Genomic DNA, 27338 nt, shown 5'->3' with positions numbered 1-27338 from the left:
TGGTGTTTCCTGCTTGGCAGGGAGTTGGACTCGATGGCCCTTGTGGTCTCTTCCAACTCTATGATTCTATGATTCTAAGACGTCTTTTCACAAGAGGAGGAGATGGAGTGAGACCTCCATGCTGCTAACCCAATACTTAGAGGCGGATTTAGGGGAGCACAGGCAGTGCAGTCGCCTCAGGGGTTCTGCAGGAGACGCCACAACTGTTATGTAGAATGGAGTGTGAAAGGCAGAGAGGTGCCAGATTTCGGCATTGCACAGTCTGCCACCGAAATTTGAGACCCAAAGGTCTGCCACTGCAATACATTTAGTCATTTAGATATCTCATTTCCAATCCACAATGAAACTGTGATTGTTATTTCTGATTTTCAGGTGAGAAATTGAAAGAATATGAATGTGCCAAACGACATGCTCCAATCCTCAACAAGAACAACACCTGGGAGTCTCTTTGACACCCCTCAACAAATAATAATGCTAATAACTAATACATTTAAAAATGATATTCACACTGGTTGGAAAGGGGAGACTGTTGGGAACTGAAATTCATGAGAGGGTTAGGGTTGTATTTGGCCAAGGTAGAAGGATCATTCCAGACTTTCTATGAAAAATTTCCCCTTTAGACTAAACTAAACAATTTAGTCCTGTTCAGAATGAGAGAGATAGATAAAACTTTATTCGCATTAGCCAATGGCCATAGCAACAGCAAAACATTACAGAATATGCAGAAAAGGAAATTTGATATAAAAGCACAATTTAAAGTCCTGAATCAGCAGTCTGTTAGTGGCCCTTATTCTGATTGCCCCTGCTATGAACCTGGCAACCTATGCTGTTATCTGCTCATTTTGATCTGATAGAAGGAAGAACGCTGTGGCAGTGGCTGAGAGCCCTGGGATGGTTAGATGGCTCATTCCTCAAGCCTTTGTAATAATAATAATAATAATTTATTATTTATTATTTATACCCCGCCCATCTGGCTGAGTTTCCCCAGCCACTCTGGGCGGCTCCCAATCAGTATTAAAAACAATACAGCATTACATATTAAAAACATCCCTAAACAGGGCTGCCTTGTAGAGAGTATAGGACAGGAGGATGTGTGCTGCTGTTTTGGTGGTACCATCTCCACAGGGGTAAAGACTTTTATCAGGCAGGATCTTTGGGAATTGACCCTCAAGTACCCAGTCTTGCAAGTGTAAAAGCACAACTGTATTTTAGGAGAATAAGTTTGTGCAGATATGGGGCCAGAGACTCAAAATGGAGAGATGGAAACTGAACATACCAACAGCAGAATTTCCTTATCATGGCCAGGTTGTTCTGATGCTCGATATCTTTTAGACGTTGACCAATTAGACTGTTTGCTTAGTGGGGCCCATAGTGGGTAGGTGTTGTGAGGATAGGCCACAAGAGTGAAGTTTGATAGACAGTTTTAAGCCAGGCACTTTTATGGCAGTCTTGAAGTACTACGGATAGTAAACCGGGGGGATTTGAGTTTAGGCGGAGCCAGAAATTAAAAGTTCTTTGCCAAGTCCGTACTTAAGGGAGACTTTCCTCCAGTCTCAACAATGCGTTTGGGACACGTGACGGTACAGAACAAATCTACCTTAGAAACTTTGATTGCCTGTTCAGAATGTCAATATAAGCTTTACAGAATCTTTAAAATCATTTCAGAACCTCTAATATTCATATCAATTTGCTGGCTCCTTAGAATCTTTCTAAGAAGAAAAACATCGGGGAATGATGTCCTCCATCACCAGATTCAACGAGAGCCTTGTGAGTCACCAAACCTTTGTCCTGATTGGCATTCCTGGGATGCAGGAGAAGAACTCTTGGGTGGCCTTCCCACTGTTTCTGCTCTACGCCCTGACTCTGCTTGGGAATTTCACGATCCTCTATGTCATCAAGATTGACCCAAGCCTCCATGAGCCCATGTACTTCTTCCTTTCCATGCTTGCCTGCTCGGATCTGGGCCTCTCCATGTCCACCATGCCAACAATGCTGAGCGTGTATTGGTTTGACTTCAGAGAAATCCCATTCAATGCCTGCATCAGCCAAATGTTCTTCATCCACACCTTTCAGTGGATAGAGTCTGGCATTCTTGTGGCAATGGCATTTGATCGCTTGATTGCCATTCGTCATCCATTGAGATACAGATCACTTCTGCCAAATTCAGTAATTGTGAAAATAGGCATTGTCGTCTTGTCCAGAGGCCTTTGTGTTATTTTCCCAATCCCTTTTCTTATTAAACGGCTCCCTTTCTGCCAATCGAATGTCCTTTCTCACTCCTACTGTCTCCACCAAGATGCCATGAAGTTAGCCTGTGCAGACACAAGAGTCAACCTCTTGTATGGTTTGACAGTAGTTATTTCCTCTTTAGGGTTGGATGTTGTGAGCATTCTTGTGTCATACGCCCTGATTCTGAGGACTGTTTTGAGCATTGCCTCCCATCAAGAGTGCCTGAAGGCCCTGAACACCTGTGTGGCCCATATTTCTGCCATCTTGATTTTCTATGTGCCAATGATCGGCACCAGCATGGCGCATCGATTTGGGAGACACCTTTCCCCCATTGTCCACATGCTGATGGCCAACATTTTTGTTGCTGTCCCCCCACTTCTCAATCCTGTTGTGTACAGCGTGAAGACCCAGCAGATCCGGGAAAGAATATGCAACGTTTTGCAATTAAAGAATAGATGTTTCTTTCAAAGAAGGATTCTGTGATAAAGTGAAGAGAAAGGTATTTTATTTTTATTGACTGATGCATCCATCCCATGCTGCTTCCATACCTGTTTAATAGCTGGCCTTTGTCCTTTTTTAATAATGAAACTTCCTAAACAATTCTGCACACTTCAGACCTTGATTTTAGGGCAGAGAAGAAAGTGAGGGGGGGTCCTGTTTTCAGTGCCCAAGAGGGTTCAAGTGGCTCCACTCCCAGATGCAGGGTTCAGCCACAAAAGGAGTCCGGTCACAGCACTCCGGCCACCTCTCAACTGGCTTCTTGCAATGTGTTCTATGAGGGGCTAACCTTCAGCACAGTCCAGAAGTTGCAGCTGATTCTAAATTCAGCTGCATGCATTGTAAGTGGTGCTGCAGGGAGGGGACATGGAACACCAATCCTATGGGAACTGCTTGTTTGCCTGATTGCTGACGGGCCCAATTCAATGTGTTAACTTTAATGTACAAAGCGCTAAACAGCTTGGGTCCCAACTGTGGGATATGCAGCCACAGTGGTATCCTCCTTGAGCATCTGTCTGAGTGAGGGGTGGGTAGCCAAAACATTTCTCTTCCACCAGGTATTTGGCTGATTATCATCCTATACCCTTTTAAGTGTGTGTTATTGGTTTGTTTCTGTTTTTATGATGTATTTTTTGTACTTTATCTTTTTTTGGTGAACCACCCTAGGATCTACGGATGAAATGTGCTATACAAATTTAATAAATAAAATAAAATAAAACCAACATAAGGTAAAGGTAAAGGTACCCCTGCCCGTACGGGCCAGTCTTGCCAGACTCTAGGGTTGTGCGCCCATCTCACTCAAGAGGCCGGGGGCCAGCGCTGTCCGGAGACACTTCCGGGTCACGTGGCCAGTGTGACATCGCTGCTCTGGCGAGCCAGAGCCGCACACGGAAACGCTGTTTAGCTTCCCGCTAGTAAGCGGTCCCTATTTATCTACTTGCACCCGGAGGTGCTTTCGAACTGCTAAGTTGGCAGGCGCTGGGACCGAGCAACTGGAGTGCACCCCGCCGCGGGGATTCGAACCGCCGACCTTTTGATCAGCAAGCCCTAGGCGCTGAGGCTTTTACCCACAGCGCCACCCGCGTCCCAAAACCAACATGCTTAAGTCTAATTACTGCATGAAGGGGTTAATACCATAAACTGTCCTGCTATGCCCACTTCCCCTCACCTTGGGAGGAACTAGGTAATCAAGCCTCAAACAGCATGGCTCTCACCAGCCTCTTTTGAGTTCCAACCATTTAGGAAGTTTCACAACTTTGTAACTAAGCGAGGTTTTACTGCCTAGACAACCTTTTCACGTTACAAGACAGGAGGTTCCAACTGAACATCAGGAAGAACTTCTGAGGGTAAGAGCTGTCCAACTGTGGAATGGTCTCCCTGGGGAAATTATGGACTCTCCTTCTTTGAAGGTTTTAAAGCAGAGTTTGGATGGCCACCTGTTGTGGATGCTCTAGCTGAGATTGCTGCATTCCAGAGGTTGGGGCCAGTTAACCCTCAGGATCCCTTCCAACTCTCTCCTTCTTAATATATTATGTGTCTGCATCCCACTTCTCTGGTTTGATGGAAGATGGGAGCAGAGAGTGATCTCTTGAATGCCTCTGAGAGCAGAACTGCAGCTTCTTATGCAGAATCTGTGAAGATTTTCTAGTAATTGCTGTTGGGATTTCAGAGATGTCTTCCCACTGGGGTTCAGCCATTTTCTGGCAGTTCAGAGGCAGGTTGGTTCCCTGCAGGAAAGCAGTTTTTCTATCACGCTTAATGCCATAAAAAGCAGAGGCAGAGTCCATATAGGAACAGCAAAGGCAGGCTCAGTGTCCACCATGGGAGAACTCTTTTCAGGTTTATGGGTTGTCCTATAGAGTCAGGTAAGTGCAAAGGTCTTCCCCAATCATGAAGCCATGAGATGATGGAGATGGTTTCTATTTGGTTCTGATTCTTTTACCGGGTTTTATTTTATAGTGTTTAAAGGTGGGGGAGCATATCTCAATCAGAGGCCTATTTGCTTATTGGTATTTCAATATGATCAATATGATCATTAAGATCATAAGAGGAGACTGAGAGGCGATATGATGGCCATCTTCAGATATCTGAAGGGTTGCCACATGGAAGATGGAGCAAGCTTGTTTTCTGCTGCTTCAGAGTGTGAGACCCGGGTGGATGGATTCAAACAACAAGAAAGAAGATTCTGGTTCCACATTTCAAAGAACTTTCTTAGGGCAAGAGCTGTTCAGCAGTGGAACAGTCTCCCTCAGAAGATGGTGGGCTCTCCTTTCTTGAAGGTTCTCCAGCAGAGGTTAGATGGCCACCTGTCAGGGATTCTTTAGGTGGAACCACACCGAAAATGCTGCAATTCATCCTGGGCAGGTCAGAGAAAAGCTGGCATTTAATTTGATTTCATATTGGAAGGAGGTTTTGCACCATTCAGGAAAACAACTGGCTTCCTGAAACAGGAGCCCATACGTTGGAGTTGTATTGCTCTGCTCTTGGGTTTTTGTTGGGGGGGGGGTTGAGGTCCACTGTCCTGGGGTACTGAGGACAATGACAGCCATAAACAATGGTAAAACAATCTTCTACATTTTATTTATTCATTTGTCTCTTTGATTTCTGGTGGGCTCCAACAATAAAATATACAATTATCAAGCGCATAGGATAATTTCAGCCATAAAACAAGAAAACTGTGGAAACAGTTGCAAACAGTTCCATATGTAAAAGATTTTTTAAAATCCCAATATAAATACCATACAAACATTTAAGAACTATTCCGTTTATAAAACTGGTAAAAGCAGTTCTAATGCAGTTGCAGACAGGGATTGAGACGTCCACTTGAAAGGCTTGTTGGAAAAGGAGGGTTTTCAGCAGGTGCAGGAAAGACAACAGAGATAACCATCACACCAAAGGTCAGGTGCCTGCATATATCAGTCAGTGCTCTATCAATTGGGTCCAGAAGCCAATTCTTCCAGCCTTTCACAATCTTTTTACACTGGGTTAGATCCTTCTGCTCCATCTTTTCCACAGACGATTTTATGCCGCTCTTATTTTTATTTGGATATCTGCAGATGGTCAGTATTTCCTGAGAGTGAAGAAGAGAAGAGAAGAAGAAGAGTTTGGATTTGATATCCTGCTTTATCACTACCCTGAGGAGTCTCAAAGCGGCTAACAATCTCCTTTCCCTTCCTCCCCCACAACAAACACTCTGTGAGGTGAGTGGGGCTGAGAGACTTCAAGGAAGTGTGACTAGCCCAAGGTCACCCAGCAGCTGCATGTGGAGGAGCGGAGACGTGAACCCGGTTCACCAGATTACGAGACTACGCTCTTAACCACTACACCACACTGGCTCACATGTGTGAGTCAAACACACATCAAAGATTTAGGTCTACACATTTAAAGTGGATTAAATCCGCTTTTCCTTGCAGTTTGGGAGGTTGCCCACATGGGAGGTGCTGGAACTGAGTTGCTGTGACTTCCCCCTGGGAAAAAAGGCTTTGCTAAAGTATGATGCCTCGCAAAGAACAAGTGCACTCCCTGGTTTCCAGCTGATGAAATTTCACATTTTTAATTCCACAACCAGCTGAGAGCCATTTGGTGGAAAAGGAGAAAGTTGGCCATCTTAGAGCCCCCAACCCCTGGGTTGCTCTTCCTCAGATAATTCTTGAAGCAGGGGCAATAATAAGCTTTAGATGCCTCTTAAACATGAAGGTTTCCTTGACCCTAACTCTTAATATGAATTATTTTCTTTTGTAAAGAGCTCAGTTTGTTATATCCTCTGCAAGAAAATCTGTTTTCTCATTCAGTGATGTTTTTCTATAGAAATGATAAATCAATCAATATTCTACCCACTGATTTCAGTCTCTGGTCATATCCGATCACATCCCTCTTGCCCACTGGGTAGGGCTGCAAAATGAAGGAGCTCAGTTTCAAGGTGTCTTCTCAGAAAAGAAGGAGGTGAGGTGAGACATGTGGCCTCTCCTTTCCTTTTACTGTTATGCACTCAGTCATTAAGGTATATCCTATCTAACTCAACAACTGAACTGTGATTCTTATGTCTACTTTGCAGATGAGAAACTGAGAGATGATGAATTTGCAAAAGCCACACTCTTTGACCTCCACAGCCAATATTCAGCAATAACTCTTTGGGAGTCTCTTGGACTCAAAAACAGTATAGCTGCAATGCCTAGTACTCAAGAATGATAATAATTTGGGGATCTTTTTTACATAAAAAGGTATAAGTGATTTAGGCAATGAGTTAAATGATGAAATTCACACTGGTGGGAGTTGGAAGATTTGGGGGAATGGGTTTCAGTATAGAGTCTGGGTGTTGCTTAGCCAGGGAAGAAGGAGCATTCGGGCCTGTTCTTCCATCTTTGGAGGGTCTAACACAACATTTTGTGTTGGAGAAAACCAAGAAATTTGTGCCTGCTTAGAATAACAATAGAACCTTTACAAAATCTGTAAAATAATGCCAGAATCTCTAATATACAGATCAATTTTAGGACTTCTCCAAACGCTCTTGTGGAACGATGTCCTCCATCACCAGATTCAACGAGAGCCTTGTGAGCCACCAAACCTTTGTCCTGATTGGCATCCCTGGGATGCAGGAGAAGAACTCTTGGGTGGCCTTCCCACTGTTTGTGCTCTACGCCCTGACTCTGCTTGGGAATTTCACGATCCTCTATGTCATTAAGACTGACCAAAGCCTTCATGAGCCTATGTACTTCTTCCTTTGCATGCTTGCCTGCTCGGATCTAGCCCTGTGCATGTCCACCATGCCAACAATGCTGGGGGTCTATTGGTTTGACTCCAGAGAAATCCCATTCAATGCCTGCATCAGCCAGATGTTCTTCATCCATGCATTACAAGCAATAGAGTCTGGCATTCTTGTGGCAATGGCTTTTGACCGCTTGATTGCCATCCGTGATCCACTGAGATACAAATCACTTCTACCGAATTCAGTCATTGCAAAAATAGGAATAGCTATCTTGTCCAGAGGTTCCTCTGTCTGCTTCCCATTCCCCTTTCTCATTAAACGGCTCCCTTTCTGCAGATCCAATGTCCTTTCTCACTCCTACTGTCTCCACCAAGATGCCATGAAATTAGCCTGCGCAGGCATAAAAGTCAACATCATATATGGCTTGATTATAGTCATGTGCACTATAATGCTAGATGTTCTTATCATTCTTGTATCTTATATTCTGATCCTGAAGACAGTTTTGAGCATAGCTTCTCGAAAAGAGTGTCTGAAGGCTCTCAACACCTGTGTAGCCCACATTTCTGCCATCTTGATTTTCTACATCCCAATGATTGGCATCAGTGTGGCACATCGATACGGGAAGCATCTTTCTCCCATTGTCCACATCCTGATGGCCAACATATTTGTTGCAGTCCCACCACTTCTCAATCCCATTGTGTACAGTGTGAAGACCCAGCAGATTCGGCAAAGGATAGGCAACATTTTGCAATTAAAGAAAAGATACAGTGGTACCTCGACTTAAGTACTTAATTCGTTCCGGAGGTCCGTTCTCAACCTGAAACTGTTCTCAACCTGAAGCACCACTTTAGCTAATGGGGTCTCCTGCTGCCACTGCACCACTGGAGCCCGATTTCTGTTCTCACCCTGAAGCAAAGTTCTTAACCTGAGGTACTATTTCTGGGTTAGCGGAATCTGTAACCTGAAGCGTATGTAACCTGAAGTGTATGTAACCCAAGGTACCACTGTATATCTCTCGAAGAAGAGTTCTGTGACAAAGGGAAGAGAAAATAGTTTTGTTCTTAGTAATAGATGGATTCATCACATGCTGCTTTTGTATCCAATTAATAACTGATCTTCATCCTTTTTTCCATGTGTATTTTTGTTTAATGTCCTAAACAATTCTGCACAGTATACACAAGCACACACAGAGACAGACACACAAAAAATTTCCATACAAAGATTTGGGATTGCATTATCTTGTCAATTTTCAGTCTGATAAGTTTTTTTCCCCATGAAACAAAGGGCTTTCCCCATAATATTTATATCTATATCTGTATTGAGTTGCAAATTCATCTCCTTGAAAGGGTGGTGTCCCCTTCTCTGAATGGGGCCATGAACCGAAGAATGTAAATGGAACTCTCCAGGAAAACTGCACCAGGGAAATGGATTCTGTTACTTGTAGCTCTGTTTGGGTTATATCATACTTTCTATGATGCTGAGCCTGTTCTGGACAGCAGAATACATTGTATGGATAGTTTTGTGATGTATCATTTGATGCTTGTGTTTTGATTTGAAGAGTTCTTCCAGTAAAACTTGAATAATATTTTAATGGGCCTGGACAAGGCTTCATTTCCAAAGGAGTCAGTTCTTCTGCTTCCAGTTGCTTCAGACTGCACAATATTAATATATGCAACAATTTCTACTTATGAGGCAGTCTGAAGGATGCTTTCTGTCTTTAATCACCCAACTCACCCTTTTAACATTATGTAGAGCAGCCAGTAACTGGATGGTTAGGTGGGTAGAAAGCCTTCTAATCTGGTCCCAGGAAGTGAAGGTATTTCTTGATTTTCCTTCCTAGGTAAATAGACAAAAAAGAAAAAGATGACTAGCCCCATGTAGGAACATTTGTATAGCACATTAATAGCAAAGTAACACACGCAGAACTGTGTGTTTGCCTATTTGCTATCAAACCCAATTCAAGGTGTTCACTTTAACTTACAAAGCAGTTTTGAGCGTTGCATCCCATGAAGAATGTTTCAAGGCTCTGAACACCTGTGTCACCCACATTTCTGCCATCTTGATTTTCTACATTCCAATGCTTGGTGTCCCATTGGTACATCAGTTTGGGAGACATCTGTCCCCCATTGTTCACATACTGATGGCCAACATTTTTCTTGCAGTCCCTCTGCATCTTAATCCTGTTGTGTACAGGGTGAAGACCCAGCAGATTTGGCAAAGGACTGCAACATATTGCAGTTCAAAAGAAGTAGGGGTTGATATTTCTCCCAAAGGAGAATCCTGCCATAAGAGGAAGATAAAGTGTCAGTATTTCTCCCTATGGAGAACCGATCCAGCCTGTGTCATTTCTGTATCTGTTCACCTGTTCACCAAGACAGCACACTTTGTGCCTTGTAGGGGACTTCAGACAGTCCAAGAAACATCACAGCTCTTTGTAGATTATGTATTCAAGTTGCACGGTCTCCCACTACAGATTGTGTCTGATAGGGGAACCCAGCTCACCTGCAGTTCTGGAAGAAGCTCATGCAGCTTCTCAAAGTGGAGTTGTGTCTTGCCTTGGCCCGGCATCCAGAAACTAATGGAGAGTTGGAAAGGATCAATGCCACATTGCAGTGCCTACGTTGCTATTTGAACAACCAAAATGATGATTGGGTATCCAAGCTTCCCTTAGTGGAATTCGCATACAGTGGTGCCTCACAAGACGAAATTAATTCGTTCCGCAACTTTTTTCGTCTTGCGAGTTTTTCGTCTTGCGAAGCACGGTTTCCCATAGGAATGCATTGAAAATCAATCAATGCGTTCCTATGGAAACCGCCTTCAGACCAGGTCCGGGGACAGTCTGTCCCCCGACCTCTTCTGAAGGCTGGGGGGGGACAAGGGGTTTTCTTCCCACCCCCAGCATTTTAAAAAACCCCAGGACAGCAGAGGACTTCTCCGCTGTCCTGGGGTTTTTTTGAAATGCTGGCGGGCGGCAGCACTGCCGCCTGCCAGCATTTTAAGATCGCCCCGGGACAGCGGAGAAGTCCTCTGCTGTCCCAGGGTTTTTTAAAATGCTGGCGGGCAGCAGCGAAGGTTTCGCTGCCACCCGCCAGCATTTTAAGATCGCCCCGGACAGCGGAGAAGTCTGAAGGCTGGCGGGGGCGATTTTAAAGCCCCTGGGAAGGCAGGCAGGGGGTCCAGGACCTCTTCTGAAGGCCGGCGGGGGGCAAAGGTTTTTCCCCCATCTGCCTTCAAAAGCCGTCCGGGAAAGCGGAGGAACGCGCTGCGTTTCTCCGCTCTCCCGGGAAGGCAGGCAGGGGGGAGCAAAGACTTTTGCCTCCCGCCGGCCTTCAGAAGAGGTCCAGGACCTCTTCTGAAGGCCGGCGGGAGGCAAAAGCTTTTGCTCCCCCCCTGTCTGCCTTCAAAAGCCGTCCGGGATAGCGGGAAGCGCTTCCCTGCTATCCCGGACCGCTTTTAAAATGCTGGCGGTGGGGAGCAAAGCCTTTCGGCCCCCGCCGGCCTTCCTGGACCTCTTCTGAAGGCCGGAGGGGGGGGAAAGGCTTTGCTCCCCACCGCCAGCATTTAAAAGAGGTCCCCGGAGATTTCCCTATGGGCTTTCTTCTTGCAAAGCAAGCCCATAGGGAAATTCGTCTTGCGAAGCAACTCGCAAACGGAAAACCCTTTTGTCTTGCGGGTTTTCCGTCTTGCGAGGCATTCGTCTTGCGGGGCACCACTGTACAACAATACTCCATGCTTCAGCACAGAAGACCCCCTTCTTTGCCAGCTATGGATACTATCCTTACACCTTCCCAACCCTGACTGACACCCTGTCAGTGCCTGCAGCAGAAGACTTCATGGAAGAACTGTCAGCAATACAGAGTTTGCTGAAAGATCGTTTTGATTTTGCCAAAGAGGCCTATAAGAGATCGGCTGATACACACCAACAACCTGGCACTGAGATTAAGGTGGGAGATAAGGTGTAGCTGTTAACAAGTGATTTGCCACAGAAGGGCAGATGCAGGAAACTGAACCCACAGAAGGTAGTCCCATTTGAAGTTGTGGACAGACCAACCCTGTGAATTTCAGGCTCCAACCACCTGTATCTATGAAGATTTACCCTGTCTTCCACAGATCCGTTTTGTTGCCTGTCGTGCCGGCACACCCTTACCAGGCACCTAGACAAGCACCTCTGCCTCCCTTCATGGTAGAAGGAGAGAAAGAGTATGAAGTATGAAGAGTATGAAGTAGAACAAAATCTAAACACCAGGATGTGAAGAAAAAAGTTGCAATACAGTACCTAATTGCGTGGAAGGGGTATGGTCTTGAAGAAAGATCATGGGAGTAAGCAGAACATGTCCAGAACCCTAAATGTGAGAATCCCTCCTTTGCAGCTTCCAGGCGATCCATTCCAGAGGTGGAAATAAGCCATGAGATCCTTAAACACACAGCGAGAGGCAGAGGGAGACTGTTTCAAACTGCCAGAGGTCTGCTGAATACCACAAGGAGGAGATCTCTGCAATACCAGCAGCAGTTGCTAGGGGGACCTCTAAGGTCCTGTGCAAGGACCTGAAGCTTGCTCTCGGGGAAATGTTCCAGCAATCAGTTCTGCATTTCTTTCTATCATGGTGGAAGGCGAGGGAGATGTAGCCAGCAGCCCTTTGCTCTGAAGTCCCACCATGGCCTGGGGGTCCCGAGGAGCCCATCATTCTAGGTCTTGTCACAATTGCAATGGTAACATGCATAGTGCAGAACACAGAAAGGAGCTGTTACTTTTCCAGTTGATTTGCTACCCAAATTAGACCGGCAGGCCAGGACTGAAGATATTGGTTAGGGTTTATAGTAATTTATGAGGAGAGATTGTGGATCCACCATAGCACGAGTCCTCAAACTTTTTAAACAGAGGGCCGGTTCACTGTCCCTCAAACACTGTCAGGGGCTGGACTACAGTTTTTTTTAAAAAAATGTGTATTTACGAGGAAGTCACTCCCCTATTTTTTACTCAAGAGTAAACCCGTTGACATGAGTGGCCATGCCTAACCCGGGTCCATTCATTCCAGTGGGCCTGCCTTCTGAGTAAAAGTGAAGTTGACATCACCCCCCACCAGAGCACAACTCCTGGGTAAGTATGCACCATGCAATGGTCACAACAATACGGCGGCAAGGTCTCTCTGTGCGTGCGTAATGGCTGGCCCTGTGCAAGCGCCACACGAATCTTCTTGCAGCAATCATCCCCTCCGTTTTGCATGCTCCTCTTCACTGTGGAGAGCCAGAGAGCAGCCCCTCGCCTGAGGCCCAAGCCCAGTTACCTGTAATGGCAGTGCCTCTTTCTTCCTCATATCCCACCCTCCCGGAAAGGGGCCGTGGCCGGTGCAGCAGCGTCGGGGAGTAGGAGAAGCAGCAGCAGGAGCAGCAATGGCAGAGGCAGAGGAGGAGAAGGAGGAGGCCGAAGGAAAGCCAGAGGCCCTTGCCAAGCATGCACCGTTGCCATGGGGAAAGCCCTGCTCAGGTCCTGGGGGCGGCAGTGCCACCTCTGCTCTGCTCCATGCTGTCGCCTCCCCTGCATGCAAATCCAAATGCCGAGGCTTTGAATTGGCTGCTAGAGCTTCCTGCAGCCAATCCAAAGCTGTGCCAGCATCGCCACCCGCCCAGACGCCATGCCAGCATAGCGGACGTCAGTCCCTGTGCGGTGAGGCATCAGCAGAGCACAGGGACTGACAAAGCGGATGGCAGGGACCACGGGCCGGATTTATGAGCCTAGGGGGCTGCATCCAGCCCCTGGGCCATAGTTTGCTGACCCCTGCACCATAGTTATACCACTGGGAGTAACTACCCATGTGGTATAAGTAAATGCCATATGAACTATCATAATGTTTGAGAGATCACATAGCCATCTTCCAAGGTTCAAAGTGCAGGTTGAATAGAGGTGATGGGGCAAATTTGTCTTCTACAGCTCTAGAGGGGAGGACCAGAACCAAAAAGTTCAAATTGCATGAAATTTAGACTAAACATAAGAAAGATGTTCTGACAGCAGTGCAGTGAGGGCTTCACTTGTTCAGTGAATCCAGGTGAGAGATGGGTGGTGATGCAGCAGCAGCAGCAGGAAAGACTGTTTCATACTCTCAGGTATTTGAGGCTGGTAAAATATTGATATGACCTCAAGTGACCTGTTAAGTTCTTTGCTTTGAAGGTAGGCAAAGTTTCACTCTATGGTACACATTCCAGATGAGCTTCTAATATTGTGTTTTTAAACACCTCCCTCTTGACTTTGCCTTTTAACTTGCTTTTTTCTCACCACCAATTCCCTCATTTTGGGGAAATGTCCTCTTCTGAAGTCAAATGTGACCATGTTGGGTTTCCCCCGCGATGGGGTGAGCTCCCATTGCTCTGTCCCAGCTCCTGCCAACCTAGCAGTTTGAAAGCATGCCAAAAAGTGCAAGTAGATAAATAGGTACTGCTGCGGCAGGAAGGTAATTGATGTTTCCGTGCGTTCTGGCTTCTGTCATTGTGTCCCACTGTGCCAGAAGCAGTTTATGTTATTCTAAAGCACCAAGGCTGCAGCAAGCAAAGGCAGCACCGTCTGCTGCTTGTGGCTGGAAAACCAAACAGGATGTTTGTGACTGTTGCCATGGGAACAAAGGGGCAGTCCATTCTGTACTGAGCACCGGATGTTAGCTCAGTGGGTATGTCATATGACCAGTACAGGATGTACATGGGTGGAGTTTGGAGTTTTCTCTCTGTTTGTTGAAGAGAGCAGACATGTTTACTGGATGACTGCTGAAAGACACTAATAAAGGACATGTAGATACGTTACTGTCTGTGTCTGATTCCCCTCCCTGGGGATATGCAGGGAGGAGGAGAGAAGGAGAAGCAGTTGGTGTGTTTTCCTCACAGCCTGAGGAAGATCGCCGGAACGGACCTCGTGTTGTTTATCCTGCCGGGAGACGCCGGAGGGAGGTCTAAGGAATTCAGCCGGTGCCTGATCAGATAGGCACATACCGATGACCGGGTAGCAGAATTCCAACATTGGTAGCAGAGGATGGTTGCTGTTTTCGTCGCCCTCTGCATCAGGAGGTGGCTTCCATGGATGCCTGAGGTGAGAAAGCTGATTCTCTGCAGCCAGAAGCTGACCAGAGCAAGCTGGAAGCAAAAGCCACGGAGCCCAGGTATGTGATTTTCGGGCTTAGAAGAGTGAAAGCAGATTGAGTTATTTTCCCTGCTTCGAGGGAGCAGCGTATGGGAAACGGCTCCACTTAAAAGTGAAACCGCATACCAAACATTCCTGTGGTTTCTTCTCCAAGGGATTGGAATGTACTGTTGCTAAGCGACGCCTTTCAGTGAAGGCTAATCCTCAGAGAGGAGAAGTGAAAGCAACAATAGAATGTTATGACTACAAAGTCTGAGGAGCTCTTGGAAATTTCCAACGCAGCCAGCGTTGAGAGCTGCCAGGTGCACAGAGTGTAAACAAGCCAGCTTTTGGATTTTAGAGGCTTGTGTTTTTGAGAGTCAATGCAAGGACTCACAATGGATGCCAAGAGGGGGGGAGGCCTGCCTTCTCCAGACCTCTTGACCAGTGACAATTATGCATCTTGGTCTATTAAGATGAAGGCCCTGCTGCAGAATCAGAGACTGTTTGCAGTGATTGAGAACCCCATTCCTGCAGCGCCAACGCGTGCTTGGGAGTCACAGGATGTGAAGGCCAGAACTGCTATAATTCTGTGTGTGTCAGATTCGCAGTTGATACACATACAAGGCTTAGAGCACGCGAGAGATGTTTGGAACACGCTGAGAAGGACACATCAGAGAGATGCAGGTTCTTCAGCGTTGCTGTATTTTGAGAAGCTGACCAACCTGAGGCTTGCGCCTGATGGAGATGTTCAAGCGCACCTGACGGAAATGAAATTTCTGCGTCAACAGATGGTGGAACGCAATTTCCGTTTGCAGGAGGAAGTGTTTTGCTTCATGGTGATCAACAGCCTGAATCGGACTTACAAAACAGTTGCCAGTCAGCTGGGGTCCCTCCCAGCGAATGAACTGACTTCGGAGAGGGTCTTTGCCGTCGTGTTGAATGAACACGACAGACTTGCCGCCCTGGAAGTCAAGGACAAGGGGAGGGAAGAACGGAGTTCTAACACCCCCACTGCTCAAGCTACTGGAGGAGATGCTGTAGCTATGAACGTTGTCCGATGTTACAATTGTGACCAGACGGGGCATCTACAGCGGAACTGTACGAAGCCACGTCGGAAGAAAGGAGCTAAGGCAAGCTCCACAAAGTCTGAGGCGTCAGACAAAGGTCACACCAAGCCAAAGGCAAAGACTGCAAAGGCTTTGATGTCGCTAAAAGCCACACCAGAAGCGGGAAATTTCTTTGTCATCGATACTGGAGCCACAGTTCACATGACGGAACACAGAGGACTATTTTCTACGTTTAAGAAGCAAAGCTTCACTGTACAACAAGCCAACGGTCAAGAGCTGGAAGCGACCGGAATTGGGACTGTGTTTCTTAAAAGTCTGAACTTGACTATAAACAATGTTTATTTGGTTCCAGAATTGAAGTTTAATCTACTCAGCGCTTCGCAGATTGCCAAGAAGGGACTAAAACTGTCCTATGATGATCAACACTGCGAGATCTACAAAGATGGAGAGTTGTATCTTTCTGCCAAAGAGAAAGATGGACTGTACTTGTTGACTTTTGATCAAAGTGATTACATGAAATGTAATTCTTGTGATTCTAACATGATCTCTTTTGCAGGTGTAGCTGAGAAAGACGTCAAGCAGGTGACCTCAAGGGGCAAAAGAGCATTTAAGCGGGTGTATGCTGATGTGATTGGTCCTTTAGCACCATCTAGAGGCAATGCAAAGTATTACCTAATATGTGTTGATTCTTTCACAGGTTTTGTCTGGATTTATCTTTTGGAGAGACCGAAAGAAGCCTTAGAAAGGTTTAAAGAGTTTTGTGACAAAGTTAAAAATATGCATGATGCTGACATAGATTGTCTTTGCACAGATGAGAAGCCAATTTTTCTTTTACAGGAGTTCCAGAGGTTCCTGAAGAAGAAAGGGATAAGACACAAACTTGCAGCTTCCGAAGAAGCTTGGAATAAATGTGTTTGTGTTAGGGTGAACAAAGAATTGCAAAAGGGAATGCATGCGCAATTGCTAAGTTCACATCTGCCACATGAGTACTGGGCTGAATCGCTAATGTCATTCTGCTACACGTGGTTGAGAAAGTTTTCAAAAGAGTTGGGATGTTCTCCTTTTGAGAAACTGTTCCACAGAAAACCTTCTGTTGCCCATTTCAAGGTTTTTGGGTCTCATGTGAGGACAGAAGCTCCAGGTGGAGTAAAGAATGCCAGAGGCATTTTTGTGGGTTATGAAAAGGGTCTCTACAGAGTAATTTTGTCTGAATCTGGAAAGGTGATTCTCACAAAATTTCTAGAGAGTGCTCCTGAACAGGAGAGAGTGATTGTACACACATTTCCCACAGGTGATGATGATTCTGATGATGATGATGATGTTGATTTTATTGAGTTCAGTAGTACTGATGATGACAGCGATAGCTCAGACAGCTCAGTTGTCACAGTCATTGAGAGGAAATCTCGCATAATGACTAGACCCTCAGAAGAGGAGGACGAACCACTGATTAAGCTTAGTACTGGTTCTCCAGAGAGTTCAGAGGCTGAACCAGAAAGCAGAGAAGAGCAGCACCTCTTACGTAGGTCTGAGAGAGCAACGAAGGGTGTACCACCCAAGAGGTATTCACAAGAGTTTGCTTACTTAGCTGTTGCTGTTGTAAACGACCAAGGTCAGATTGAAGCTGTGTCTGAGTCAGAGACAAAGGCACAACAGAGAGTTGTTAACCAAGGTAATGCAGAAGCACTCATTCCTTGGAAGTCACACAACCAGAGAGGTACATTGGTAAAACCAGTGGCGGGTAGTTCCAAGGGTGGAACTGAAACAACAGGGGAATGTTATAAGTATAACAACTGTTTGTTTTCTTCTCTGGATGACGCTTTGCTCGCAGCACGCATTGATACTTTAGGGGGAGGATGTTATTCTAAAGCACCAAGGCTGCAGCAAGCAAAGGCAGCACCGTCTGCTGCTTGTGGCTGGAAAGCCAAACAGGATGTTTGTGACTGTTGCCATGGGAACAAAGGGGCAGTCCATTCTGTACTGAGCACCGGATGTTAGCTCAGTGGGTATGTCATATGACCAGTACAGGATGTACATGGGTGGAGTTTGGAGTTTTCTCTCTGTTTGTTGAAGAGAGCAGACATGTTTACTGGATGACTGCTGAAAGACACTAATAAAGGACATGTAGATACGTTACTGTCTGTGTCTGATTCCCCTCCCTGGGGATATGCAGGGAGGAGGAGAGAAGGAGAAGCAGTTGGTGTGTTTTCCTCACAGCCTGAGGAAGATCGCCGGAACGGACCTCGTGTTGTTTATCCTGCCGGGAGACGCCGGAGGGAGGTCTAAGGAATTCAGCCGGTGCCTGATCAGATAGGCACATACTGATGACCGGGTAGCAGAATTCCAACAGTTTAGTCATGCTGGCCACATGACCCGGAAAGCTGTTTGCAGACAAACGCCGGCTCCCTTGGCCTGAAAGCGAATTGAGCACCGCAACCCCATTTGAGTGGACTTAACCAGGGGTCCTTTACCTTTTTGCATCCTAAGTGCTGCAAGCATCTAGAAACCATTTTTGTTAGAAAGCAAGGGGAGAAAGAACCAGGGGTCTCCTTGGACACATCATAAAAAGTGAGCAAATATGAGTTGGAGGAATCTCTGCTTGTACAGATTCTAGGCATGCAGTCTAATTTGCCTGTACCAAGCACAGCCCTTCATATGTCAAATGAGGAGGTTCACTCCAAATGGTGGAACTACTCGAAGTCCACCCCCATCCCTACTTTGCTGTGATGTGTGTGACTCCAAAACTTTCAGAGGTAGACCCCCCCCCAGGGTTGAACGGTTCAACCTTCCCTCAATTTCTCATGGCATAGATGGCTTCCATTCAAGCCAGCTCCCTTGCCAGCCCACCTTCACTCCACCCTCTTTTGTTCTTCCTCCCACCCCCCACAAAACTAGCCAAACATTTGTAATAAGGTCTAAAACTTGAGGCTCTCCAAGATGCTCAAGGAGGTGTAATGTCTCAGCACGAAGGGTTTCTGGTAAGGAAGGGCATAGGTGTTGTTCCAGAAAGTATGGATTGGATAGGTTCACTTTGAATGTGAACAGAATCAAATTTCTCCCCCATTGGGGCACATCTCCTTTGTCTATCCTTATGAAAGAGAGGAGCACACACAAGATCTCCAGAACATCTGGCCCAGAGCTGACCTCCAGGACCTTGCCCAGGAGCTTTAGAGATTTCTGAGTAATTGCCACCAGGTTTTCAGAGATCTCCTCCCCCTGAGGCACAGCAGTTTTCTGGCAGTTTTGAGACACCCTCTTTCCCAGAGGGGAAAAGTTTCTTCCATAATTGTCAACGCCATAAAAAGCACAGGGATAATCTCTCCTGGAACAGCAAAGGCAGGCTTAGTGTTTGCTGCTGCGGAAAATGTGTCACATTGACAATGCCATAAAGTCAGGTATGTGCAAAGTGCTATATAAACTTTTTGAGCGGTTCCAGACAGATTTCTCACAGTATTGTGAAACGACAGAGCTTGTATCGTTTAAGTATGGGTAGCATAAGAAGCCCAGAACAGCCCTGCAGCAACAGACCAACAGTCCAGCTGGTCCCTGACCGTTTCATTTTTAAGTCTTTGCTTTAGAGCTCCGTGGATCTTTGGCATTTCTGCCAAAGAAGGTAGGCTTCGAAAAACCTTTTGCGAAATGGCAGAAAATCTGAATTTAATAGATATTTGGAGAAATAAACACTGATTAGATAGGGAATTCACGTTTTATTCACATGTGCATGGAAGTAGTGCCAGAAATGATGCCATCTGGATATCTAAAGAACTGGAATTAATAGTAAGAAAAATAGAAATAACACCAAGAATATTATCGGACCCTAACCCATTATTAATGGAGTCACTGGGTACTTCTAAATAGTAATATAAGAATAATCTAACAACCTGTTCCCAGCAGAAGGAAGAGAAGTCCGCTCACGGCATGATATATGCACCTGGGATGCCAGGTGGGTCCAGCAGGAAGGATGCTTGTGGAAAATTCAGCTGTGAAGCATAGATGATTCAAAGGCAAGGTGTGTTTAGGGAACGCTCCGTGGGTGGCCCCTCAAGAACGATTGGCTTGGGGATGTTTAGCCAGGAGAAGAGGAGATTGAGAAGTGATCTGATAGCCATCTTCAAATAGCTGGAGGGCTGTCCATGGATGGAGCAAGCTTGTTTTCTCCTGTTCTGCAGGGGAGGACCTAAACCAGTGGAATGAAATTACAAGAAAAGAGATTCTGACTAAGCAATGGGGGGGGGGGGACTTTTTCTTGCTCAGACCAATAAAAACATTGTGGCATCAGCCCTTTCCTTTAAAAAGTCAGCTCCAAAAGTTCTGCAGGGATAAATCTGTCTTCACCTGCTGGTGAAAGGATATGAAGGAGGAAGTCAATAGAACATCTCAAGGAAGGGAGTTCCAAAGTCTGGGAGCAGCCACCAAGAACTCCCTCTCCCGTGTCCCCACCAAATCTGTCTAGGAGGGTGATGGGACTGAGCCTCCGCCAAAGATCTCAGAGCCCTGGCAGATTCATATGAGAGAATATCTATCTTTCAGATAGTCTGGACCTAAGCCATGTATAGCAGCAGCTTGAATTAATTCTAAGCAATAACAACAAAAGAAACAGAAAACATGCATGAAAAGGCTGATTTGAAAGTTCAACTTATGTGAATGGTAGTGTATTCAGCATCATATGCTAATGAGCACTTTTTGCTTTAGCTTATACATGCACTCCTTGAATTAATTCTAAGCTTATTTTCTGTATCCCCCCACCCCCGTAATCACTGTGTCCAAATGTGTTTTCAAATGCATACACGGTTCCTTATATTTTCCTTCCCCAAGCTGGATTTATGTGTACTGTAATGTGCCTTTGATTTTCCTTTGATAAGTTTTAGGAATATGGTAACATCATGAACACACCAAAGTACAGTCACTAGCTTTTTGATTGTGCACTTAATGGGGCCTCCTGCTGCTGCCGTGTCGCCACCACTGCACGATTTCTGTTCTCATCCTGAGGTAAAGTTATTAACCTGAGGTACTACTTCTGGGTTAGCAGAGTCTGTAACCCGAAGTGTTTGTAACCTGAGGTGTTTGTAGTCCGAGGTAGCACTGTATAGCATTTCTAATTCAACAATAATACCATTCTGCAGATGAGAAATTAAGAGAATCTGAATTTGCAAAAGTCACACACGGCCACCTCCAACACTGGAGCCCTTAGACACAATATTCAAGTCATCAGAACACTTCAGGCATTTTTTCCCTCAGAAATCTTCACAAAATCCCTGCAGCGTAAACCAGTATTTTCATGCTGGGATAGCGGATTCCTACTGAGGCTATGCAGTGACTTTGTGGCTGATGGAAGATTTTCAACAAAATGATTTATCAGCTCCCAGTTCAGACTGACAGCCACTTCACAAGTCCATGGTGGAGGGAGCATCCCAGTTTCCCTTATGGTGCAATCAAACTGGCTTTAGGATCCTTGAGCTACAGAAATGATGTTAAACTCTCATCAGGCTGCAGAATAGGGCAGAAGGAAAGCAGGGCTGTCCAGCTGTTTGCTGAAAGACCAGCTCCCATCAGTTCTCCACAAGAGCGGCTGAGTAGACATTCCAACAGGCTGCCGCAGGTAGTCACTGCAAGAACTGTAGCTTTAAGTGTGAAATAGCTTCTTCTGCTTCCCTCCCTGTCACATTTCTCTGTCACATTATTTTATATGTAAACCTCTTACAACTGAACTTCAGAAGCTGATTGGGAGCCCCTTTGGCTAAGGTGTGGAGTAAAAACTCTGTAAATGACAAATGAATAAATCATAAAACTGACACTGGTTGGGCTTAGAAGAGGGAAGGCTCTAATGTTTGGAAGCTCTAATATAATGTCTCAAGTTGGACTAAACTAGGACAGAACCTGTAAAATCATACCAGATTTCTAATATTCATTTGACTTTTATTCCTTAGCATTTCCCCAACAAACACACTTGGGGAACGATGTCCTCCATCACCAGCTTCAACGAGAGCATTGTGAGCCACCAAACCTTTGTCCTGATTGGCATTCCTGGGATGCAAGAGAAGAACTCTTGGGTGGCCTTCCCATTGTTTGTGCTCTACGCCCTGACTCTGCTTGGGAATTTCACGATCCTCTATGTCATCAAGATTGACCCAAGCCTCCATGAGCCCATGTACTTCTTCCTTTGCATGCTCGCCTGCTCGGATCTGGGCCTCTCCATTTCCACCATGCCAACAATGCTGCAGGTTTATTGGTTTGACTCAGGGGAAATCACACTGGATACCTGCATCAGCCAGATGTTCTTTATCCATTTGTTTCAATGGGCAGAGTCTGGCATTCTTGTAGCAATGGCTTATGACCGGTTCATTGCCATCCGTGATCCGTTAAGATACACCTCACTTCTCTCAAATTCTGCAATTGCAAAATTAGGAATAGCTATATTGTCCAGAGCTTTCTGTGTCTGCTTCCCACTCCCCTTTCTTATTAAACGGCTCCCTTTCTGCCGATCTAATGTGCTTTCTCATTCATACTGCCTCCACCCAGACACAATGAATTTAGCCTGTTCTGGCACAAAAGTCAACATTCTGTATGGTTTGGTAATGGTCATGTCTACTTTGGGGTTGGATGTTCTGATCATTCTCATATCCTATATCCTGATCCTAAAGACTGTTTTGAGCATTGCATCCCACCAAGAGTGCCTCAAGGCTCTCAACACCTGCGTCTCTCACATTTGTGCTATTTTGATCTTCTACGTCCCAATGATTGGCGTCAGTGTGGTTCATCGATTTGGGAACGACCTTTCCCCCATTGTCCACATGCTGATGGCCAACATATACATTGCGGTCCCTCCACTTCTTAATCCTGTTGTGTACAGTGTGAAGACCCAGCAAATTCGACAGAGGATTTACAAAATGTTCTCGTTAAAGAAAACCAGGGGTTGATATCTTTTCCAAATGACAATTCTGTGCTAAAGGGAACAGAATGTGGTTCGTAAGGGAACTCAAAGCCTGAAGAAGCAAAAGGACACAAAATGAAATACTCTTACCAGGTTCAACCTCCCTTTAAAGCTATCTTAGACAAAAGGAGGGAACTCAGCTTGAAACTTATCTATAGATGGTACTTAGCACCACGTAAGTTAGTGCTGATACACACAGGAACCTCACCAAAATGCTGGAGAGACTGCACCTCCAAATGCACATATCTCCACATGGGATGGGATTGCCCCATAATTCAACCCTTTCGGACACTAGTCCTACAAAAATATGCAAAATAAATAAATAGGTATTAAATTCCACCCCAAAACTGGCCCTGTTAAGCATTTTCCAAGACATTTATGCACGATCACACTACGAAGAGCTTATAAACCACCCACCTCTCTTCTCTCCCAACCTGATGCAGTATATAGCATTAAAGTCTCACACCGAATATAACTGATCTGTGAAATGGACTTTGTGATTTGAAAATAGATATATGTACTTTTTGTAACCCAAGAAAGTTAAAGTATATAGAAATTTTAGTTTCATGATTAAAAAAAAATTCTTTAGTCTTTTCATTTCAAAGGTTTTTAAAGAAATGGTTCCAGTGGGTTAACTCCAGCTTCCAATCTATTTTTACTGGGTTAAATGTGTGGAAATGATAAGCCAACTGATTTTATTCTGAAAACCTGTCATCAAATGGTTTCACTTCCAGATGCAGGGCTTAACTACAGAAGGAAGGTCTGTAGTCATCTCCCAATTAGCTTATTGCAATGCGCTCCAGGAAAGTCTGGGAGCTGCAGAAGAATTCTGCTGTGTGCATTGTAAGTGCTGCAGTATGTTGAGCTCATACAGCACCAAACCTTTGTGCACTTCCCTGGACAGAATGGTCGGCTAAGCAAACCTCTTTGGGACCTTTATGACAAGAACCCAATTATTTTACTCAGACCCACGTTTTAAGGGTCTTCACTTTTGCAGGGAAGATGAGATATCTCTCTGTTAAGATATTCTGTACCCCTCCCATTTCTCTGGTTATACAAAGGAGAGGAGCACAGAGTGATCCCTGGAACGCCTCTGAGACAAGAACTCCGGGTCCTTGTGCAGGATCCACAGAGTTTACCTAATACTTGCCACTGGGATTTGCGAGATCTCCTCTCACAGGATTCAGCAATTGTCTCCCGGTTTGAGGGCAGCTTGTCTCCCTGTGGGAAAATAGCTTTTCAGTAACTCTTCACACACCATAAATATCACAGGCAGAATCCCTCTTGCAGCAGAACAGGAACAACCTGCATTGACCTGGGGAGAAAGCATGTTAGCTTCACAGGCTGTGCCATGAAGTCAGGTAAGTGTAAAGGACTGCATGAGCTATCAAACAGATGTGTTTTCCTCCGATTGACTTCAGAGATGTTTTCCTGAGTGATGTAAAGATGCTGCCATTCATACTGGGAGCCAGAAAGAGATGGGGTTTAATCGGGAACTTCATATGGAGGGGGAAGGGTTTGGGCTGATCAAGAAAACATCTGGTTTCCTGGATCAGGAGTCAATAATCCGGAGGTTGTACTGCTCTGCTCTATCTTGTGGGCGGGGGGGGGGGGTCTGCTTTCCAGAAAGGAGGAGGAGGAGAAGGACTACACAGCAGAAGGACTACAGGACCACTCAGTGAGGAAGAATGGAAAGTTGTGGTGGGCTGCAGTTTTTGATGCAACATCTGTCTGCAGTATGGAGAAATATGTAAGCTTCTCTTCTATAATAATAATTTATAATAATAATTTATTATTTATACCCCGCCCATCTGGCTAAGTTTCCCCTAGATTTTCTTTCCATTGATACCTATTTGAGTTCTTTCCTGCCCTTCCCAGGGTGAGTTGCCACAATAAAGTTTATGATTATAAAGCATTTAAACACCTCTTAAAGATGAATAGGTTTGTGCAATCTCCCCTTAGGTATTTACTCTTAATATATATTTGCTTTCTTTGGAAGCACCTTAGTCTCTTTTCAAGGACCATTTATTCAGTGTTATTTGTATCTTTGTAGACTCCAGTCACTACTTTACAGTTCTATGATTCTTGATGTTCCCCATGGTCCTTTCCGCTCTACATTTCTATGATTCTATGATCACAATCCTCTCATCAACTGGATAGGGCTGCAAAACGAAGGACCTCAGTTTCAAGGTGTCTTCTCATAAGAGGAGAACATGGGTGAGGCCAGTCCTGTCCTTCCCCAATAATACTATACAACTAGCAACTTAGATCTACGCGTTCTAATTTAACTCTTACACTGTGAATGTTATTCCTATTTTGCAGATGAGGGTTTGGGAGACTGAATCTTTGAAAGCCACACTGTTGTGACCTCCACTCCACTGCACAAAGTTGGAAGACTGTTGGGAACTGATTTTTATGCTGCTGTTGGGGTGGTCTAAGGCCAGGGTAGAAGGTGAGCTGAGGCAGGAATCAGGACTTCTCTTTCTTCTTTGAATGGAAGCTCCAATATTATTTTTTCTGTTGGGCTGAACAAGGAAATTTATCCCTCTTCAGAATACAACTTTACAGAATCTGTAAAATCATGTCAGAATAAGAATTTTATGACTCCTTAGTATCCTCCCAATAATTTTTTTTTGCGTGCCATGTCCTCCATCCCTGACTATAATGAGAGCCTTGTGAGCCACCAAACCTTTGTCCTGATTGGCATCCCTGGGATGCAGGAGAAGAACTCTTGGGTGGCCTTCCCACTGTTTGTGCTCTACGCCCTGACTCTGCTTGGGAACATCATGATCCTCTATGTCATCAAAATCGACCAGAGCCTCCATGAGCCCATGTACTTCTTCCTTTGCCTGCTTGCATGCTCAGATCTGGGCCTCTGCATCTCCACCATGCCAACTATGCTGGGAGTCTATTGGTTTGACTCAAGAGAAATCCCACTCAATGGCTGCATCAGCCAGATGTTCTTTATCCACATATTTCAAGAGATGGACTCTGGCATTCTTGTGGCAATGGCTTATGACCGGTTCATTGCCATCCGTGATCCACTGAGGTACAGAATACTTCTACCAAATTCAGTCATTGCAAAAATAGCTATAGCTATCTTCTGCAGAAGTCTCCTTGTCTGCTTCCCATTTCCATTTCTTATTAAACGGCTCCCTTTCTGCAGATCTAATGTGCTTTCTCATTCATACTGCCTCCACCCAGACATAATGAAGTTAGCCTGTTTTGGTGCAAAAGTCAACATTTTGTATGGTTTGGTAATAGTCATGTCTACTTTGGGGTTGGACGTTGTGATCATTCTCATATCCTATGTCCTAATCCTGAAGACTGTTTTGAGCATTGCGTCCCACCAAGAGCGCCTCAAGGCTCTCAACACCTGCGTCTCTCACATTTGTGCTATCTTGATCTTCTATGTCCCAATGATTGGCCTCAGTGTGGTACATCGATTTGGGAAGCACCTTTCCCCCATTGTCCACATGCTGATGGCCAACATATACATTGCGGTCCCTCCACTTCTTAATCCTGTTGTGTACAGTGTGAAGACCCAGCAAATTCGACAGAGGATTTACAAAATGTTCTTGTTAAGGAAAACAAGGGGTTGATATCTCTTCCAAATGACAATTCTGTGCTAAACGGAAGAGAAAGTGTTTTGTAAGGGAACTCAAACCCTGAAGAAACAACAGGGTACAAAAGGGAAATACTTTTAGCTGGTTCAATCGTTAAAAGGATTAAAAATATATAGGAATTTTAGTTTCACTGTTAAAAAATGTTGTTCTTCAGTCTTTAGATTTCAAAGGTGTTGTTTGTTTGTTTGTTTGTTTTTAAAGAAATCGTTCCAGTGACAGAGATAGATGAAGCAAGGGTGCAGGAAGAAACTCACATGGGCTAAAGTTCGGAATGAGCTCAGACTTGCAAGAAAGGTTAGAAAAAAACAATAGGGGTTTTTCCAGCTATGTTTGAAGCAAGAGGAAGAACAAGGATGTAGTAAGTCCTTTGTGTGAAGAAGAGAGAAAACTGTTACAAGCTAGGTGGTTCAGGGGAATGCTGTGGATGCAATATATCTAGATTTTAGCAAGGCTTTTGTAAAAGTCCCCATGCTATTGCTGAGAAGAAGCTGGTATAATGTGAGCTAGATAGCGTCCCTGTGAGTTGGATTTGTAGCTGGTTGACTGAACGAACCCGAAGTGTCATCATTAATGGTTCCTCATCATCTGTCAGGATGCTGTCAGCGACTCTCAGCTATTGCCCAGGAAAGTATAAAGACAAGGGAAGATTTCTTACCATCCTTTTTTTATTATTCAGTATTTACAGAGAGAGGTTACACAACACAGCCTCTTGGATAATGGCGTTGTCCTAGGTGAATCTCCATCCCCCCCCTTCTCTCCCACTTGCTCATTAGTCACTTCTATGGGTGCTGCTACGTACCCTCTGTCTTTGAGCTCTTTGCTCTCTTACTTTCAGGGCTCACCAGATTCTGGGAGATGGAGGGTCTGGAATGCTTTCGAATGTTGTGTCAGCCAGGTGTTGCTCTGGCTCTCCCATAATTTCCCAACTTTCCCTCTCATCTGCCTCTGAGCTGTGACCTTCCTCATACAGGAATTGTAAATCAATACTGGCTTTCTTCTACTTCTTCCAGGAAGTATCAGAAAGTGGGGAGCGGTCGTCACCATTCCTCCTCTGCCCAGGCCCTGACATCATTTTGGGAAAAAAGCGTGTGTGCCACAGGTTTCTATTCAGGGCTCGTTGTTGGTCAAGGTCTTGATAAATGACTCGGATGAAGGAATTGAGAGGATACTCAATAAAATT

At 45.2% G+C, this 27338-nt stretch overlaps 5 protein-coding genes across 5 annotated transcripts in view; 4 read left to right on the top strand and 1 right to left on the bottom strand.

The window, feature by feature from the left end:
* The window catches only part of LOC309368792 (uncharacterized protein), a gene marked incomplete at its 3' end in the record, with an annotated part of 476991 nt that overhangs the window by 13737 nt on the left and 435916 nt on the right, over window positions 1-27338 (top strand). The window lies entirely within an intron of this gene.
* LOC309369288 (uncharacterized protein) overlaps window positions 1-27338 on the top strand; it is a 150952-nt gene that overhangs the window by 2602 nt on the left and 121012 nt on the right. The window lies entirely within an intron of this gene.
* The window catches only part of LOC309369055 (uncharacterized protein), a 291502-nt gene that overhangs the window by 158777 nt on the left and 105387 nt on the right, over window positions 1-27338 (bottom strand). The window lies entirely within an intron of this gene.
* Window positions 1732-26134, top strand: LOC309368797 (uncharacterized protein; the record flags this gene model as incomplete). The annotated part of the gene is made up of 4 exons (XM_081909104.1): window positions 1732-2708; window positions 7262-7435; window positions 11196-11376; window positions 25145-26134. The coding sequence occupies 4 exons, from the start codon at window positions 1732-1734 to the stop codon at window positions 26132-26134; spliced, it is 2322 nt and encodes a 773-aa protein (XP_081765230.1).
* On the top strand, window positions 21559-22518 carry LOC309369260 (olfactory receptor 51H1-like; the record flags this gene model as incomplete). The annotated part of the gene is made up of 1 exon (XM_081910064.1): window positions 21559-22518. The coding sequence occupies one exon, from the start codon at window positions 21559-21561 to the stop codon at window positions 22516-22518; it is 960 nt and encodes a 319-aa protein (XP_081766190.1).

This window comes from Podarcis melisellensis, assembly GCF_964234715.1.
Source record: "Podarcis melisellensis genome assembly, chromosome: 4".
Lineage (NCBI taxonomy): Eukaryota > Metazoa > Chordata > Lepidosauria > Squamata > Lacertidae > Podarcis > Podarcis melisellensis.
This window is presented reverse-complemented; position numbering and strand designations above follow the sequence as displayed.